This window comes from Salmo salar, chromosome 02 (genome assembly GCF_965601325.2).
Source record: "Salmo salar chromosome 02, fSalSal1, whole genome shotgun sequence".
In the NCBI taxonomy this organism is placed as follows: domain Eukaryota; kingdom Metazoa; phylum Chordata; class Actinopteri; order Salmoniformes; family Salmonidae; genus Salmo; species Salmo salar.
Window position 1 is genome coordinate 43,391,317 of NC_138292.1, and position 18,177 is coordinate 43,409,493.

An 18,177-nucleotide genomic window follows, 5' to 3' on the forward strand; every position below is an offset into this window, starting at 1 on the left:
GTCACAGATGTCTCAAGTTTTGAGGGAGTGTGCAATTGGCATGCTGACTGCAGGAATGTCCACCAGAGCTGTTGCCAGAGAAACGAATGCCAATTTATCTACCATTTTATAGAATTTAGCAGTAAGTCCAACTGGCTTCACAACCGCAGACCCCATGTAACCACACCAGCCCAGGACCTCCACATCCCGCTTCTTCACCTGCGGGATGGTCTGAGACACCTGAAAACTGTGGATTTGCACAACTGAAGAATTTCTGCACAAACTTGTCAGAAACCGTCTCATGGAAGCTCATCTGCATGCTCGTCGTTCTCACCAGGGTCTTGACCTGACTGCAGTTTGGCGTCGTAACTGACTTCAGTGGGCAAATGCTCACTTTCGATGGCCAATGGCACACTGGAGAAGTGTGCTCTTCATGGATGAATCTCGGTTTGAACTGTACCGGGCAGATGACAGACAGTGTGTGTATAGCATTGTGTGGGCGAGCGGTTTGCTGATGTCAACATTGTGAACAGAGTGCCCCATGGTGGCTGTGGGGTTATGGTATGGGCAGACATAAGCTACGGACATCGAACACAATTGCATTTTAAGCGAGGCCAATTTGAATGTACAGAGATACCATGACGAGATCCTGAGGTCTAATGTCGTGCCATTAATTTGCCACCATCACCTCACGTTTCAGCATACAATATTAAGCAACCTCTCACAACCATTGAAGAGGAGTGGGACAACATTCCACAATCAACAGCCTGATCATCTCTATGTGAAAGAGATGTGTCACGCTGCATGAGGCAAATGGTGATCACACCAGATACGGACTGGTTTTCAAATCCACACCCCTACTTTTTTTTTTTTTATGCATCTGTGACCAACAGATGTATATCTATATTCCCAGTCATGTGAAATCCATACATTAGGGCCTAATGAATTCATTTCAATTGACTGATTTCCTTATCTGAACTGTAACTCAGTCAAATCTTTGAAATTGTTGCATGTTGCGTTTATATTTTTGTTCAGTTTATATTGTGGAAAACCTTGTAGTACTTCATAACCTCAATAATGCTCAGGTTTTAATAGTCAAAAGTTACCTGGAGTCCATACCATTTGCACCAGGAGAAATCTGCAGGCCTAAATCCAAAATGAATGAGTGATGCTGCCAATCTTTCCCATTCATTTGGAAATGTGGCCTTCTGAACACATTGAGCAGGATCCACACAATGGATGGCATGAACATCAGACTTAAATAAGTAAGGTTTGAAATATGTCACTGCCAACCAGCCAAGTGTTACATCTGCTCCTGCCACGCCCTCTACTTCTCGTCCTGTGTCTCCCTAACCTGCGCCACTCCCCCAGTGCTCTCTGTCTCTGTGTGTACATGATTATGTGAGCGGAGACAGGTGTGCTGGAGGCGGATCAGATCCCCACCAGCTGCAACCAGTTCCATAATCAAGGACTCTAGGAATACTCAGCCCTGCCACTTCAACACTGCCAGTTTGTAGCCTCTGTTCAGTCAGTCTGTGTTTGTTCCTGCATAGAGCTTGTTATCCTGTTGTGCCTGTTTCTCCCTAGTCTGACGCTGCTTTTCTCTCTGCTACAGTTCTGTCCGCTCTGACTGGTCCCTGTCTCCAGTCCCTCGTCTCGTCAGTCCTGCTTTCCTGCTCTGGACCCCCTTCCCCCCCGCTTTTCAATAAACACCTTAGTTATCTTATCCCTGTCTCCTCGTCTGAGATTGCACTTGGGTTCACCTGCTCCGCGTAACATCAAGAGCTGTCGAAATTACAGCTGTGATAAGTCCATAAAGCACAATGCATTTATGGGGTTTGTGTTTAGCCAGTTGAGTTTGCATTGGTCAAAGCAAGAGAGTAAGCTCACGTGCCAACCTTTAATTAGAAAACATCAGGGGGCTGTAGAGAGAGACATGTGGTACAACTACACTCAGAGAGCACAGAAAGATCATGGCCGGGGATACATTTCACATACTGTGCTTCTGATGGAGCTACTGATCAGCACTGCTCTTCTTTGGACTGATCCTACATGGGACTTTGGGTATAGTGGAACACCCAATATCGCTCCAGTGTGGGAGGTAAGGTCAGCCTGCCATGTGCCACTTTGCATGCCAACGGTGATTGTTCCTCAACTAAGTGGCTGTTCCACAGAGCTGGATCTCAGAGTGTTATTGAAGTGGACTCCTACGGGAAGATCAATGTTGAAAATACAGAAAGAGCAGAGAGACTGAGTAGGGCCTGGCTGCGCTCTGGTTGTTCATAATATCAAAGCTGAGGATGCTGGATGCTACATCGGTCAACATTACCCTACGGAATATGGCCCAAAATATGGGGATGGTCTGGTTTTTCTCTCTGTCGTTTTGATCTCTTCATCGACACGAGCGCAGATCTACAGGCTCTCCCGACCTTCCTTGACTTCACCCGAACATTCTCAGACCAAAGTCGCCTCTCTGTGATGTCAATCAGTTGCATAGGGCTCTGTGTGGGACTGACCTTAATGGTTGTCATAGTTGGTGTTTACACCAAAATGAGGGACCTCCTAAAAGCAGAGGTTTCTTCAGGCATGGAGGCGACAGAGCACCAAGTCTTGGGCTGATGTCCTGCTCTTCCTCACTCTGAGTTCTCTCTTAAAGATGCCATGTTTTCCACTGTCAATGAATTGATTGTGTAAGTCCTTTACTGATTGTATTACTTTTACTGTTAGCTACATTAAATGATGTTAGGAAGATTTGAACATGCATGTATTATATATATTTTCTATATTTTCTGGAGACATATCCCTAGGCTCCAAAGCCTTTTTCTTGGTTTGCGACATAAGGTTTTGCTTTTGTGAATTGCTCTGTAAAAATGTCTGTACTAATTTGTAAGTACAAAGGAATAAAATCATGTAGAATGTATCTTTGAGATCTGATAGATCTGTCTTTATTGCAGCATAAATAAACACTCTGTACTGTTTATTCAAAGAGCAGTAAGAGACTTATTTTTCGGTAACACTGTACTTAAATACAAAAAAGGTCAGAATAATTTTTTAAATATTTTATCACACATTTTCACCTTTATTTTTGTTGTTGTTGTGAAAAGTTGTTCACGTGTCCAGTCTACGGAAACTAAATTACAACCTAATGTTAGACGGTGACGCTCTACATATGTAGAGATTGTATTCTTTATTTAGATATATAGAACACTGTGACATTTCGTTCAAGCCCGACCTTGGCTTCATTAGACTGAAAATATTATTCCTCATATCTTATTGGTATGATAAGGGGAGCTTAGTGACTGTTATTGACTGTTGAGACAGTCTCTATGCAGTTCCGTTGAGGCTGTCTCTCGTTGCTTCGGTGAGCCACTCGTGAGAGGAGGGAGGCAGCAAGATGACGGTACAGGGCACCCAGCTGGTAAACCACCTTCCAAACTGCCCTCTGTACCGGTGAGGTAATACAGATAAAGCTTACTGTTCAAACACAATACGAATCAACAGGAACTGGAGCAGGAAGTTGTAAACTTGAGGAGTACTCTCACACTACTGTGATAACCTTGTCTATGTACATCACTGATGCTCCACTCATTCCCAATTCCCAACACAGATTCACTCTAACCTAATGGTTAGGGGGAAGAATGTGGGCTGTTGAATTCTACACATTTTTCCAGTGCTCTGCATATTAGTAGTTACTTTAGAAGAGATATGTTTAAATTGAGCTTGAAGAGCTCCTTGAATGGCAATGCCTGCTGTAATATAGACCTCTTGAACAAGGACGTTTAATCTACTTTGGCTTGGCTAATGCTGTTAGTATTCTTGCCTCACAAACCATATTCCAAATTGTAAAGACATAACACAGTAATTGTATAAAAATATATTTATAAAAAAATATTCTGGAGGCAGTCCCAGAAATGATTTACATTACTCATGCAAACGTTACACAAAACAAACAATGTATCTCAACAGTATTCTGCACAATATCCATGGTTTTAAGGAATGTGTATTGTAGACCATAGTGTAGCCTGTCTGATATAACCAGTAAAATGTCTGTTATAACTACCAGCCATTGTGACCTCAATTTTCTACCAAAAATGTTGCTAATATACAGTAAATGTTGCTCATTCATAGTTGGATGTAAACAATAGCAAACTGTTCTCATATTTTCGATTAAAAAAAATATTTTCCAATTTGGTCAGACATGAAAACCTAACAGGGATAGTGTTACTGTGAATAAAGAATATACATGTATTTTGTTTCCCCTTATGACGAGCACTTATTTGTCAATCTCTTCACCACATGACCAGACACTTCAACTAAGTCCTGGGGACTCAATATCCCTCACAGCGGGAAATGATATCAGGTCTCTGTACATCAGCTCTACAGTAAGCTACCTACTGAAGAGCATATCGACCAGGAAGTCCAGTAGATCTGCTTGGCCAATGACAGGACGGAAGAAGAGCTCGGTGATGAGGTTGGGTGTGATGGTCTTGAGCGTGGAGGCCGCGAGCAGGATGCCAGCGAAGCGGCCTAGGTCCGCGGGGTGGAGCGGTTGGACCACCTCCCTCAGAGCATGCTGAGCCTCCTGCTGTAAGTCCTCCACGAATTGAGCTGCCTTCAGGTCTTTCACATCTGTTGAGGAGGACAGAAATGTATCATGAGTGGACAAGCTATATTTTATGCAGTTGTTCAGTGCAGTACTTTTCAGTTGTATATGACATTGCAATTGATTTTTTGTAACCCTACTGATCAGCTGGATTCACTGAAGTTATTTTATGTTTTGTTGCGTTGAGTCGACATTGTGGACAAGCCCTTAACAAGTCTTATTTAAGGTTTGAATTCTGTATGTAGGGAGGTTTATTCGATTATCAAGCAGCGGTGGGGAGGTAAAATCCCTACCGAACAAGCACTTCCATTGACTGGTTGATATATTGAAGCTTTAAGGCAAACCTTACCTGGGTTAAATATCATGGTGCCCTTGAGGTATGCGTACTCCTTTGGACTTAAATCCAGACTCCAGAACTTTTTGAGGCATGACTTGAGTTTGTTCACACCAGTCAAGGTGGGCTGCTCTCTTTCCATCTCTGAGCTCTCTTGAGAATTCAAGAGGATTCTTTTCAGCATGCTATCGGCAGGGGTGTCGATGATGTCAAAGTTCATGCCTTCCTGGGCCAGACCCAAAATAAAGAGTGGCACCCAGCAACTTTGGAGGAGCGATAGTTGATCGTTCAGTGGGAGTTGGTTGAAAGCAGGTAAGTTCTTCATAAAGTGAATTGTTTTCACCAGTACTCCCGATGCCCCTTGGCAAATGTCTGCTGGACTTTTCAAGCACACTGTCCGTCGCATCTCACAGTTGCATCTACGAGGCATTAAGTTGTAGTTCAGGTTGTTGTGGCTTGACTTGTAATTTTCTCGATTGAGGATGTTGTAAAGGATAGCATTTGACTGCCTATCATAATCTGTACATTGACATACGTTATCCATTTTGATGAGATACAGAACAAACTCTCAAAAATAAAATGAAAAGCTGAAATACATTCAAATGCTCTTGTCCTACCAAGACAGGCTCTTGTTGAGGTTGTGTGTGGTGGTGCAGATGCCTTGCACCATGCTTCTATTTATAAGGCCAACCCACTGAGCTAAACTTGTGCACCTTGACCTGTCAATACTCCCTCGGTGAAAAACAAAGTGCCTCTAAAGAGCAGACAACTCGACTGACGGCGTCCCCTAAAGAGCAGATAAGGTTTTCTCAATGAAAACCAATGGAAAGACCATATCCATATTGGGCGGGGTGAGCCTAATCTGTGTGACTGTCATTACCCCAGGCTGTACCAAGCTACCAAGGACTGTGGGAGTACTCAACTGTATATAGCTCCGCTCATTGCCAGCTCACACCTACGTTGAACACGGGCCAATGTAAACAGGTAAGGGAGCACTGACCTGTCAGCTAAGTCCTTGAGCAATGTACCCAACCTTAACTTTTTATTTTACTAAGTTTAGTTCAGACTTACAAAGAGCTAAATATTCCTAAACCAATAGGCCTGCATAACCGAATGGATTTCTAGGATAAAAATGATGTTACATTACATCTTACATTGAACAAAAGCTTAAAATGTTGTTTTGTACAATGCCAGACGGAATTAGTGAAGGAAAATAATAGTGAAACATGTTGTAATTCAGTGTGGATTTGGTAGCTACAGCCCTTCTGCCCTAAACTCTGATCCCAGACATGTGTCCCCACCATATATTCCACACTGACTCAGAAGCCTGTCTCATCAATAATGTGTTTTCTGGGCAAATCTGGCCAGCAGACTTCTCGATACCCAGACCCAAATTAATACCAGACCCCGACCAAACCAATACACAACCTTTGGCGACACACACCAGGAACCAAACTCTCGAGACTGAAACCCAGACCAAGTGTATCGAGAACCTGACAAGCCCAAGACCAGTTCAAATGTGGAAAAACAAGATCCAGAACGAGACGCAGAGCAAGACCAATCTGAAGGCATCCCATCCAGCTTCCACAAAAAGCACGGTGCCCTGACTGTAACGGTTGTCGTCTGGAATGGAGGACCAAAACGCAGCAGGAATGTGGATGCTCGTCTTGTATTTATTTGAAAATAAAGTGAACACCAAAATAACAAAAAAAACGAAGAACTCACGAACAACAAAACAGTCTTGTCAGGCTCACACACGCAAAACAAGAAACAACCTCCCACAAATCACAAACAAACACACCCTAATATATAGGACTCTCAATCAAAGGCAACTAGACAACCCCTGCCTCCAATTGAGAGTCCACACCCCAATTAACTAAACATAGAAACAGACTAACTAGAAAGAACATAGAAAAAGACTAACATAGAGCAGTGACCAAAAAACCCGGAAATAATAAATCAAACACCCTACTACATAAACCATCACCTCGAAACACATAAACAAAATACCCTCTGCCACGTCCTGACCAAACTACAATAGCAAATAATCTTTATACTGGTCAGGACGTGACAGTACCCCCCTAAAGGTGCAGACCCCGGATGCACCTCATAAATAAAAAATAAAAAAATAAAAAAAAATCCCCCTAAACTAAAGGGAGGGAAGGGAGGGTGGCTGTGCTACCCCCCCCCCCCCCCCCCGGATACTCTGGACCGCACACTCTGGACTGCACACTATTGCCGAACTCTCGAGGCTGGGCTGACGCACTGGAAGCCTGATGCGTGGTACTGGATGTGCCAGTCTGGGATCACGCACCTCAGGGCTAGTGCAGGGAGCGGGAACAGGCCCGAGTCGGACTGGGTTGATGCACTAGAAGCCTGATGCGTGGTGCTGGTACTGGAGGTATCAGCCTGGGAACACGCACCTCAGGGCTAGTGCAGGGAGCGGGAACAGGCCGAGTCGGACTGGGTTGACGCACTAGAAGCCTGATGCGTGGTGCTGGTACTGGAGGTATCAGCCTGGGAACACGCACCTCAGGGCTAGTGCGGGGAGCGGGAACAGGACGAGTCGGACTGGGCTGACGCACTGGACCGTAGAGGCGTACTGGCGGTCTCGAGCGCAGAACTGGCATCGCTCTAACTGGCTGGATGCCCACTTCCTCCTGGCAAAATGCAGGGCGCTGGTATTGCGCGTACCGGCCTAAAAATACTTGGCCTCGCCACAGTACACATTACCCTGAAGCACGGGACCTGTCCATTCACTGGTTGCCCAGAAAAGGTACGGGGATTTGGCCTGGGGCTCAAACCTCGCCCAGCCAAACTACCCATGTGCCCCCGCCAATTTTTTTTTTATTGGGGCTGCCTCTCGGGCTTAAACGCCAGTCGTGTTCCCCGGTAGCGTTCCCGGTCCTCACCAGACTTCCTCCATGGGCCCTCTCCGGCCAGAATCTGCTCCCACGTCCATTTCTCCCGCCAGTCCATATTGAATTCCCCTTGCTCCTTACTCCGCTGCTTGGTCCATTTGTGGTGGGAGGTTCTGTCACGGTTGGCGTCTGGAATGGAGGACCAAAACGCAGCAGGAATGTGGATGCTCATCTTGTATTTATTTGAAAATAAAGTGAACACCAAAATAACAAAAAAAAAATAAGAACTCACGAACAACAAAACAGTCTTGTCATGCTCACACACGCAAAACAAGAAACAACCTCCCACAAATCACAAACAAACACACCCTAATATATAGGACTCTCAATCAAAGGCAACTAGACAACCCCTGCCTCCAATTGAGAGTCCACACCCCAATTAACTAAACATAGAAACAGACTAACTAGAAAGAACATAGAAATAGACTAACATAGAGCAGTGACCAAAAAACCCGGAAATAATAAATCAAACACCCTACTACATAAACCATCACCCCGAAACACATAAACAAAATACCCTCTGCCACGTCCTGACCAAACTACAATAGCAAATAATCTTTATACTGGTCAGGACATGACACTGACACGTTTGTGTCGCGTCACTACTTTTAGTCACATAACTCTGACAAGAGATATCTTGACCACATGAGTTGAGAGACAAACTATGATCTGGGACCATGAACTGAGATCCCGATCTAGACCTGAACATTGATGCTGGGACCCAGACCCAGTGAAAAGACCACAACCACACTTATCGTACGTGGCATTGTGTGATCTCAAGACCAAGACAACAAGATCCCGTCTCTGGTTTCAACTAACTCAACCACTTAAGGTATGTAAATATATTTAAAGAGCTTTGCAAAATAAAAAACAGAATTATTTGACTCTCTGAACTTAAATAATCAAGTGATCGATTTTATACATGTCATTGAAAAACTCCATGCCATGATTTAATTAATTAGTGAAAAAACACAAATGTGAAAAATTGGTGAATATGGTTTGTTATCTTTGTCGTGCCTAGCACAGAGGTCTGAACCAGATAAGCTGATTACTTTATTAGTCTGATAAATTAACAGTATGTGAGCATGTGTCATACAGTCCATTTGGAAATTATTCAGACCCCTTGAATATTTCCAAATTTTGTTACGTTACAGCCTTATTCTAAAATTGATTAAATTGTTTTTTCCTCATCAATCTACACACAATACCCCATAATGACAAAGCAAAAACAGATTTTTAGAAATGTTTGCATATGTATTAAAAATTCAAAACCCTTTACTCAGTACTTTGTTGAAGAATCTTTGGTAGCGATTACAGCCACAAGTTTTATTGGGTATGACACTACAAGCTTGGCACACCTGTATTTGGGGAGTTTCTCCCATTCTTCTCTGCAGATCCTCTCAAGCTCTGTCAGGTTGGACGGGGAGCGTCGCTGCACATCTATTTTCAGGTCTCTCCAGAGATGTTCGATCGGGTTGAAGTCCGGGCTTTGGCTGACCACTCAAGGACATTCAGAGACTTGTCCCAAAGCCACTCCTGCATTGTCTTGGCTATGTGCTTAGGGTTGTTGTCCTGTTGGAAGGTGAACCATTGCCCCAGTCTCAGGTCTTGAGCGCTCTGGAACAGGTTTCATAAAGGATCTCTCTGTACATTGCTCTGTTCATCTTTCCCTCGATCCTGACTAGTCTCCTTTTCCCTGCCGCTGAAAAACATTCCCACAACATGATGTTGCCACCACCGTGATTCACCGTAGGGATGGTGCCAGATTTCCACCCGACATGATGCAGTGCTTTAGTTCCAAACTTCTTCCATTTAAGAATGATGTCGGACACTGTGTTTTGTGGACCTTCAATGCTGACATTTTTTTGGTACCCTTCCCCAGATCTGTGCCTTGACACAATCCTGTCTCGGAGCTCATCGGACAATTCCTTCGACCTCATGGCTTGGTTTTTGCTCAGACATGCACTGTCAACTGTGGGACCTTATATAGACAGGTGTGTGCCTTTACAAATCATGTTCAATCAATTGAATTTACCACAGGTGGACTCCAATCAAGTTGTAGAAACAACTCAAGTAATATAAACGAAAAAGATGATGCACATGAGCTCAAATTTTGAGTCTCATAGAAAAGGGTCTGAACACTTATGTAAATAAGGTATTTCTGTTTTTTATTTTGAATAAATAAGCAACCATTTCTAAGAACCTTTTTTTCACTTTGTCATTATGGGGTATTGTGTGTAGGTAAAAAATGTAATCCATTTTAGAATAAGGCTGTAATGTAAAAAAAAAAAAATTAGGAAAAAGACAAGGGTTCTGAATACTTTCCAAATACACTGCATGTGTTTGGGTAAGGAGGCGTAGTAGGGGAACACTATTGCTTCAACCACAACACTATTGCTTCAATATCTTTTATACTTTTTATAATATTTTATCAAGCTAGAGTCTCTGATACATTGTTTCAACTGTCAAATACTGTTTCATAGCTATCAAAATATCTAAATCAGAGATTTCCTGCTGAAAGGAGTCAAGGTCAAGGTCATGAGCTGAACGACTGCAATAAAGAGATTGCAGGTACAGGTCGCCGATGGCATCACCAGTCCCCTGAATGCTTGCATGACTTCCACTTTTAGTCACATCATTCTGACATGAGATGGTACCCATTGGTGTATTTTGAGTAGTTTATCCTAACAGATGAAAAAACATCACCATGCTACGTCTGTGGGATATGAGGGTTATGAAGAACTATTCTACCGGTGTACTGTCGTCTCCTAGGGCTCTTTTGTAATGTATCTGTATTCTCACGGGCCTAACTAGCTAGTTTAACAAAAACATGGGGATATTTTACCAGATACATTCTCTACAGGGAAATAGTCAGACATGCAGGTCTCCACTTCCCAGGGCAAGCATCCAGGTATTGTAACTTGTGAGGCATGCTGGCAGTTGTAAATGCCTTTGATAAGGCTTGTTTTTTTATTGAGGTGAGGAGCAGTCTGAGACGGGCACGGAGGACAGACGCTTATCACCGCAGAGATAGTAAAAAATAAAAATAAATCAAACACTGTCCTTCATTCTGGAAGAATGTCGTAAGGGCTGCATTCTTCGATCTTTGGAGAACAAGACCCCTAAAGTGCTACATTTGCTCTGAGGCATATGACACAATGGCCATCGCTGTCACCTGCGGAATGTCCTTGCAACAAGTTGTTGACATGCTTCATTGCTCTCACACTGCTTTTAATACACCCCAGCCAATGTCTAACGCCTCTACTTTCAGCGTGTTACACTGTTTATACTGTGTTGGAAAAACAAACATCTGATAGTAACAGCAATCATTACTGGAACGTTTTCTAGTGAGGAAGTTTATTGCGCAGTTCAACCAAGAATTCAATTATGAACTTACTATACAACTGTAATTATCGTGGTATATTTCTTTGTCATATTCAATTTCCCCTGAACAATATCCCTTATTAAGCAAAGGGATAGATAGGAGAGATGCTGCAGGTTACTCTCTGCTACCAGGGTCATTGAGTTCTAGAGCGGGAAATACCATCCTGTCTGACTCTGTGTGTGATGGGCACAACTCTTATTGGCCTTGATCTACTGTGCATGTCACAAAGGTTCACATGAGTCAACGTTCGTATGGGCACCAGACCCGGTCGGTGACATCGCCTCCTCGTGACAGCATGTCGAACTCCCAACACGGCACGCTCTCTAGTTATCTGAAGGATCTTGTCCATGGACTTGGTGCGCCCTCAAACGTGTACAGTAGGCCAATATCAAATCAAATCACATTTTATTTGTCACATGCGCCAAATACAACAGGTGTAGACCTTACCAACAATACAGTTTTAAGACAATAGAGTTACTAAATAAAAATAAAAAAAGGAACACAATAAAATAACAATAATTAGGATATATACAGGGGGCACTGGTACCATATCAATGTAAACAGGAATCAACAGCAGTGTAAAAACAAAGGGGGGGGGGGGTTGGGCCTAGACTTGTCGCTCTGGTACCGCTTGCCGTGCCGTAGCAGAGAGAACTGTCTATGACTTGGGTAACTGGAGTCTTTTGGGCCTCCCTCTGACACCGCCTAGTGTCAGTATGTCTATTCGTAGATCATGACGCTTGCCAAAAGGATGTGATTTTCATTGCTTTACTGATTGGATGTCTACTCTTTTTTTTAGCTTTTTCTTATTTTCACTATTAATTCAGTTTTATGGGAAAATACAAATATTTGTTTTAATTCCTTAAGAGTTTGCTGTAGTTTTGGAGACTTATATGTTGCCACCATTTTATTTCTCCAACTCTATTTAAATTTGATCTGTATTCTAAACTCTTACTGAAGGGTTCTGAATTCAAAGTTGAGTGACCCTTGTGAAGAGCACATTTCATCAGCCCAATGATCTATACTTTTCAGGCTGAAGTGGATTTGTGTCACTTGGTGTCAGCACCCAGAAGCCACCTATATTTCTCATTTTATTGTCTCCAATTCCAAAATACTGCCATAAAAGCAGAGTTCAAGGCCAAGGAGAGGCCTTCCTCTTTGTCGTCTCCAGGTTGCTGAACTGTGATAACCTACAGGTATTCTACGATAGTTGTGTCTACAGCAAGACAGTAGTAACAAGGAACTCAGAAAGAGATTGATTTTCACTGCATTGCATGACATATGTTGTTACGTTTTATACAGAGCCTCCTTAAGGAAAATAAGGTTATGATTCATGGATTCAAATAACCTTATGGATTATTAGAAATATGCCAATCTGTAATAGTTGTTATTATTATACAGTAAGCAACCTGTTGTTTTAAAGTCTACGTTGGAGGGACAAAACCTGTAAAATATGACCATCTCATCAAGACTGCTCAGGGTTCTGGGTAGGGAATTTGGGTGCAGCATAAAAGCCTAAGTGGGGTCCTCTTCTCATCTCAATTTCTGCACTGATCTAAAACACCTGGACATTTGATCGCAAATCAGCTGGTGGCCCCTTCAGTATAAAGGAATGAGAAATGACGAGACGACACAACCCTGGTAGCAGTACTGCACACCATCCATACTGTATCTAATCCAGGCAAATACCTAAATGCAGATATTATGGGTTCTGTTATATTACATGTATTACTAACCATGGGAACATTTTAGCGCCCTCTAGTGTTATTCTAGGAGAAGCATGGTCAGCCTTTCAAGCAGTGTTTTTTAAAATTATTATTTGCAATGGGTTTACATCAAAATGTATATCAAGACGTCGTTGTTAAAAATCCATAACCATTTGCTACTTTCTACTTGCAATTATATCATGCTTCTTTGAGATAACTAATCAAAAGGACCAAAGAGCAAATGCTAGTTTGTTGCGTGAAATCTATTTATTGATGATGACCAGGCATCCTGCAAGGAAGACGGGCAGAGTTTCAGTCAGTGTCCAGCATAGCCAACCCTTCCTCTCTTAGTAAAGACAGCTAGGTACAAATGACTAATGAGCGTAATGAAAAAATGGAGATGGGGGCTGCGTTTCTAACCATCCATGTCATATAATGTTGACTGTGATGAATTAAGCAAAATTACTGGGAAAGTAAACGGTGTACTCAATGCACGGGCATCATTTATCATCTCCTGACCTGATAGACTACCGTATCAATTAAGGCACATGCATTAATCAATTTTCAAACTTCACCAACGAACAGGGATGTCACATGGCTACGGTGATTAATCACTGACCAATGTTAATTGATACATTGTGTGTCTGTCTGGAGTGATGCTCCCACTTGTGGGCTGTATACAATTGCCAATGAAACAGAGCAGTGGAATACAGGGACAGTGCAAAAGAAGTCTAGGGTCGAAGGTGAGTTACAGTGAGAAATAGTGCATGTTTGAGATCAACAACATTGCAGTCAGACCGTCCAGAATCACTGATCTACAAATCACCTTGCGTCCCAAATCTACTCACTATGAGATTGGGATTCTGCCTTCCTTGCCTTGCTGGAACTGAGCCCCTGATCACAGGTGTGATCATTTGATACCTGTTGTTGAGCATCTCAATTGTCTAAAAAGTAGGCTAGTTTCCTGTCTGCCATCTAATTTCTTTCATCTGCAATTATGTGTAAGAATGTAGGCCTACAAGTGAAAGCCTGGTTATCAGCCTCCATATTTCACCCAGGCTATCATGTCTTTGAGGGCCGATTTTCGAGCTCCCAGTTGTTTTGAATCTTGGTCAGTGCTATCTGTTATCCTTGGGATGTTCCCACCATAATGCCGCGTTCAAGTCCTAGTCGGAACTAGGAAACTCTGAAAAAGTTATACACGTGCTGCGTTCAACGAATCAGCAAGTCAGACATTTCTGAATTTCCTAGTTCCGACTAGCTTATGAACGCGGCATTAAACCCCAATCCATCATCTTTCCTTTTTTTTAATCGCAAAAAAACTCCAGGATAAATACAAGAGGTATACAAACAGACAATGATAACACATGCTAGGCTAGGGGGTACAACAAACTACAGATTATACAAAGATGAAAATATACAAACCTATTGATTGTTTTAACAGCTTTCTTATTAGAATAATGTAGAATGTTCTTACTGTACTGCTTGAATTCCTTATAGAAAAGAAGGAAGAGTGTTTTTTTATTCGTGAATTTACATTTATGAATATGACATTTTGCCATTAGCACAATTAGATTTGAGGTAAAATTGTTTTTCTTTATCCTTATTATAGTTAAGGAAACCGAGCAGCACATTCTCCCATAAAAAAAGAATATTAACAATTATAAAACTATCAATATCTTGCCATAATTTCTTTACATGTAGACAATGCCAAAATAAATGCTAAACTCTTTCTGGATGCTCAACACAAAAAGTACAGTGAATGTTAATGTATTATTTGAGTTTCTTCAGGTAATCATTTTCAGGGTAATACTTATGGATCATTCTGAAAGAGACCTCATTGACCTTGTTAACGAGCAGGTATTTGTGCGGTAATAACCATACTTTCCCCCAATATATATTATTGACAAATGTATTCCAGTAACTTGTGACATAAGGAATGGATACAATATCCCTTTGAAATAAAGCAGGTATAGATCTGTTGTTCTGAGTAAGCAAGGAGAAACATATTTTCCCTATTGGAGAGTCAACAGGATCAAGCGAGGGTAGGTCAAGAAGGTGAGGTCTGGTTACACCTCTAAACAACATGAGAGTTCCAGATGGAATAGCATCAAAGACTATGGCGAACTCTGTAGGTGTAGCCGGGATATTGTAAGGAGATAAAACAAATTACTCATAATTGAGTAACAATCCTTCAGCATTAAAAAGTTGACTCACAAGCAGGATATGATTATTAAACCAGTTCTTAAAAAATAAAGACTGGGTTCTGTACAAAATATCCTTATTGTTCCAAATTAAATACATATGCGGGAAAAATGGTTTATATATTAATGACCACGCTAAGAAGTATTGTCTATGAACAGCAGATACTTTTGTAGGAATCTTATCAATGTTATTGTTACAAAGTAACTTAAAATTGAAGCCACCAAACGGGAGAAGATATAATGACGGATGAAATTCCAAAATGAAGCGTCCATCATCTTTCTAAAGCGGAACTTTCCGAGTTGTCCTGAACACGGCATCAGCTTGCTAGAGTGACGTATGGTACGTGCTACGGTACGCCACTTGTGACCAAGGGGGAAAAGCGCGGACATTGAGAATACTGGGGAAATTGTAGGTAAGCTGTTAAAACTACCATCATATGGATTACTTAAATACGGTTCTGTAATTCCTAAAGCATTATGGATATTTACAATTTATGTACGGCAACTGTTTAGCTTACAAACACCTGTATTTCAAAGGTCGACATTAGCTTCCTTTTTGGGCCTCTGTGCTGCCGTCGTTTTTAGAGCATAAGAGCAAACAAGTCCCACCTCTATGCCGTTATCTGATAGGACTGGCTTCACGTAACTTAAATTACTGGCTCTTCTGTATTTTCATGAATATTTTGAACATATCGGAATTGGATTGATGGTTGACACAAATAGGAACCAGTCGAAATCAAAAAGCTACATCCAAACCGAGTTTGACGCTAATTTCCCAAAAGTCGATTATTACTTCATACCCTTGTTCTTAAATGATTAGAAATACGTTTGGAAGGATGACCCATAAATTGAGAAGTTTTGCCGCACCTAAGGTTACTTTAGCTAATTTTGGCAGCACTCTGGCATTGGTAGCAACTAGCCAGTGTGATAGCCGACCAGGAGTGTCGTCAAGTTAGCTGACGTTAGTCATTTTGCTGCCAATTTAGATGCAGACCGTCGACATTAACTATCTCGTACATGCATAACCACCAGACCAACCATGCTAGCTAGTTAGACCCGCGTGGCTGTAACTGGCTAACGCAAGCTAATGCTAAGCTAGTTAACTAAGGAGCTACTAGGTAGGAAAGCTGGACTCCCAGTTGCAAGAGCCTAGCTCTGCTTAACATTCCGCTGTCCAGGGTAACGTGGAGAAAGGGACTGAAAAACGAGTCTTCAGCAGGAAAATAAAGTTTGAATTCGTGTAGTAATATGTGAAATGTACCTGGTTGGCTGTCAAGTGATAAACACAGTTCGTCAGATAAATGTACTCCCTCACTGATTAAACATGCCCTTAATGATTCTACTTTAGTACGGTATTTACGGTATTTTCTCACTCCAGTAACCACCTGACTTTCGTCAAGTCTTTAAATTACACTGAACAAAAATATAAACACAATGTTAATTGCTGGTCCCATGTTTCATGAGTTGAAATAAAACATCCCAGAAATGTTCCATATGCACAAAAAGCTTATTTCTCTGAAATGTTGTGGACAGATATGTTTGTGTCCCTGTTGGTGAGCATTTTATCCTTAGTCAAGATAATCCATCCATTTGACAGGTGTGGCATATCACAAGCTGATTAAACAGCATGATCATTACATAGGCGCACCATGTGAAGGGGACAATAACAGGCCACTCTAAATTGAGCAGTTTTGTCACAAAACAATGCCACAGATGTCTCAAGTTGAGAGAGTGCAATTGGCATACTGACTTCAGGAATGTCCACCAGAGCTGTTGCCAAATAATTACATGTTAATTTGTCTACCATAAGCCACCTCCAACATTGTTTTAGAGAATTTGGTAGTATGTCCAACCGACGTCAACCGCAGACCATGTGTAACCACGCCAGCCCAGGTCCTCCACATCTGGTTTCTTCACCTGTGGAATATAGCTCTTTTTTGGGGAAAAACTAATTCTGATTGTCTGGGTCTGGCGCCCAGTGGGTGGGCCTATGCCCAACCATGGCTGCGGCTCTGCCCAGTCATGTGAAATCCATAGATTAGGGCCTAATTTATTTATTTCTATTCACTTATTTCCTTATATGAATTGTAACTCGGCAAAATCTTAGAAATTGTTGCATGTTGTGTTTATATTTTTGTTTAGTATTCATACCATGTAATCTCTCATCAATTTGGACACTATCTTGAGATAAATCAATACTTTGAAGACGTGTCCTGGCAAGGCATGCGAGAGGGTGGCTAGACTGGCTACTGGAACAGGTGAGAAGAGGTGCAGGTCAGGTTTAGTTAATTTCGATTTTTTTTTAAATAAATCATTGCCTACTTTTAAACCAAACTTGACCACGCATATAATTCATTTGACGTAGTATCTAAAATTTTGAGGAGAGTAGTCATACAATTTGATGGGGAACAAAAATGAGTTAATGTAATGTCAAGGTGGGGCGAAGTCCCATGTAATTGGGAATTATATTTTTGGCATCAGGTTGAAAAAGATATTGCATAGCAATGAGATTTTGATCAAAATTCACACAAGTGATTGGCACCACATCCAGAGAGATGGTGCCTAAATGTAGACTACAGTAGATATTTCACTCTCCCTTCTAGTGACCTATCTTAGCCGGCTAAGTTATTTTTAGGAGACTCGTCTGTGTCAACCATCAGCTGTACAAAGTCTATTGTAGAATGTTTATAAATTAGGTATCTTTTGAAGTTAAATAGATTTAAAAGGGAGAGGTAAATAGAATCTAGGCCTAATTAATTGTAACCTATTTCAATCTATGCTACTGACCACTCACTGTCTTTCCCTGGGGTTTAGCTTCTTTTTTTATCTAGATTTAGTTATTTGATCACATGCAAATATCCAACATCAACCACCTTATCATTGAACAGTTTCATTCTTAAAGCACTAGATGGCGACCGATAGCTACATTTGGCCTACTTCATTTTTATACATGCAGAATGATCTCTGAGTAGCCTACTCCAGCTATACAATTTGAAACACCGTTTTGTTATATGAAACAGTATTGTTATGTGATTATTATTTTGT

The 18,177-nt window shown here is 41.7% G+C and overlaps 2 protein-coding genes across 3 annotated transcripts in view; one reads left to right on the forward strand and one right to left on the reverse strand.

The window, feature by feature from the left end:
- Positions 1-3,848: 3,848 nt before the first annotated feature.
- nr0b2 (nuclear receptor subfamily 0 group B member 2) lies at positions 3,849-5,544 on the reverse strand (the record flags this gene model as incomplete). Its single annotated transcript, NM_001140650.2, is given in 2 exon segments — positions 3,849-4,608; positions 4,932-5,544. Coding segments are annotated over 2 exon segments (771 nt in total). The 3' UTR covers positions 3,849-4,366.
- A 9,906-nt stretch (positions 5,545-15,450) lies between these two features.
- Positions 15,451-18,177, forward strand: part of LOC106583495 (zinc finger protein 407) — a 176,074-nt gene continuing 173,347 nt past the window's right edge. Inside the window, exon 1 of one of the 2 annotated variants that reach the window (XM_014167742.3) lies at positions 15,451-15,545. The gene's annotated coding sequence lies outside the window, so the exon portion shown is untranslated. The remainder of the gene's footprint in view (positions 15,546-18,177) is intronic. The other variant, XM_014167750.3, reaches the window with a different exon arrangement.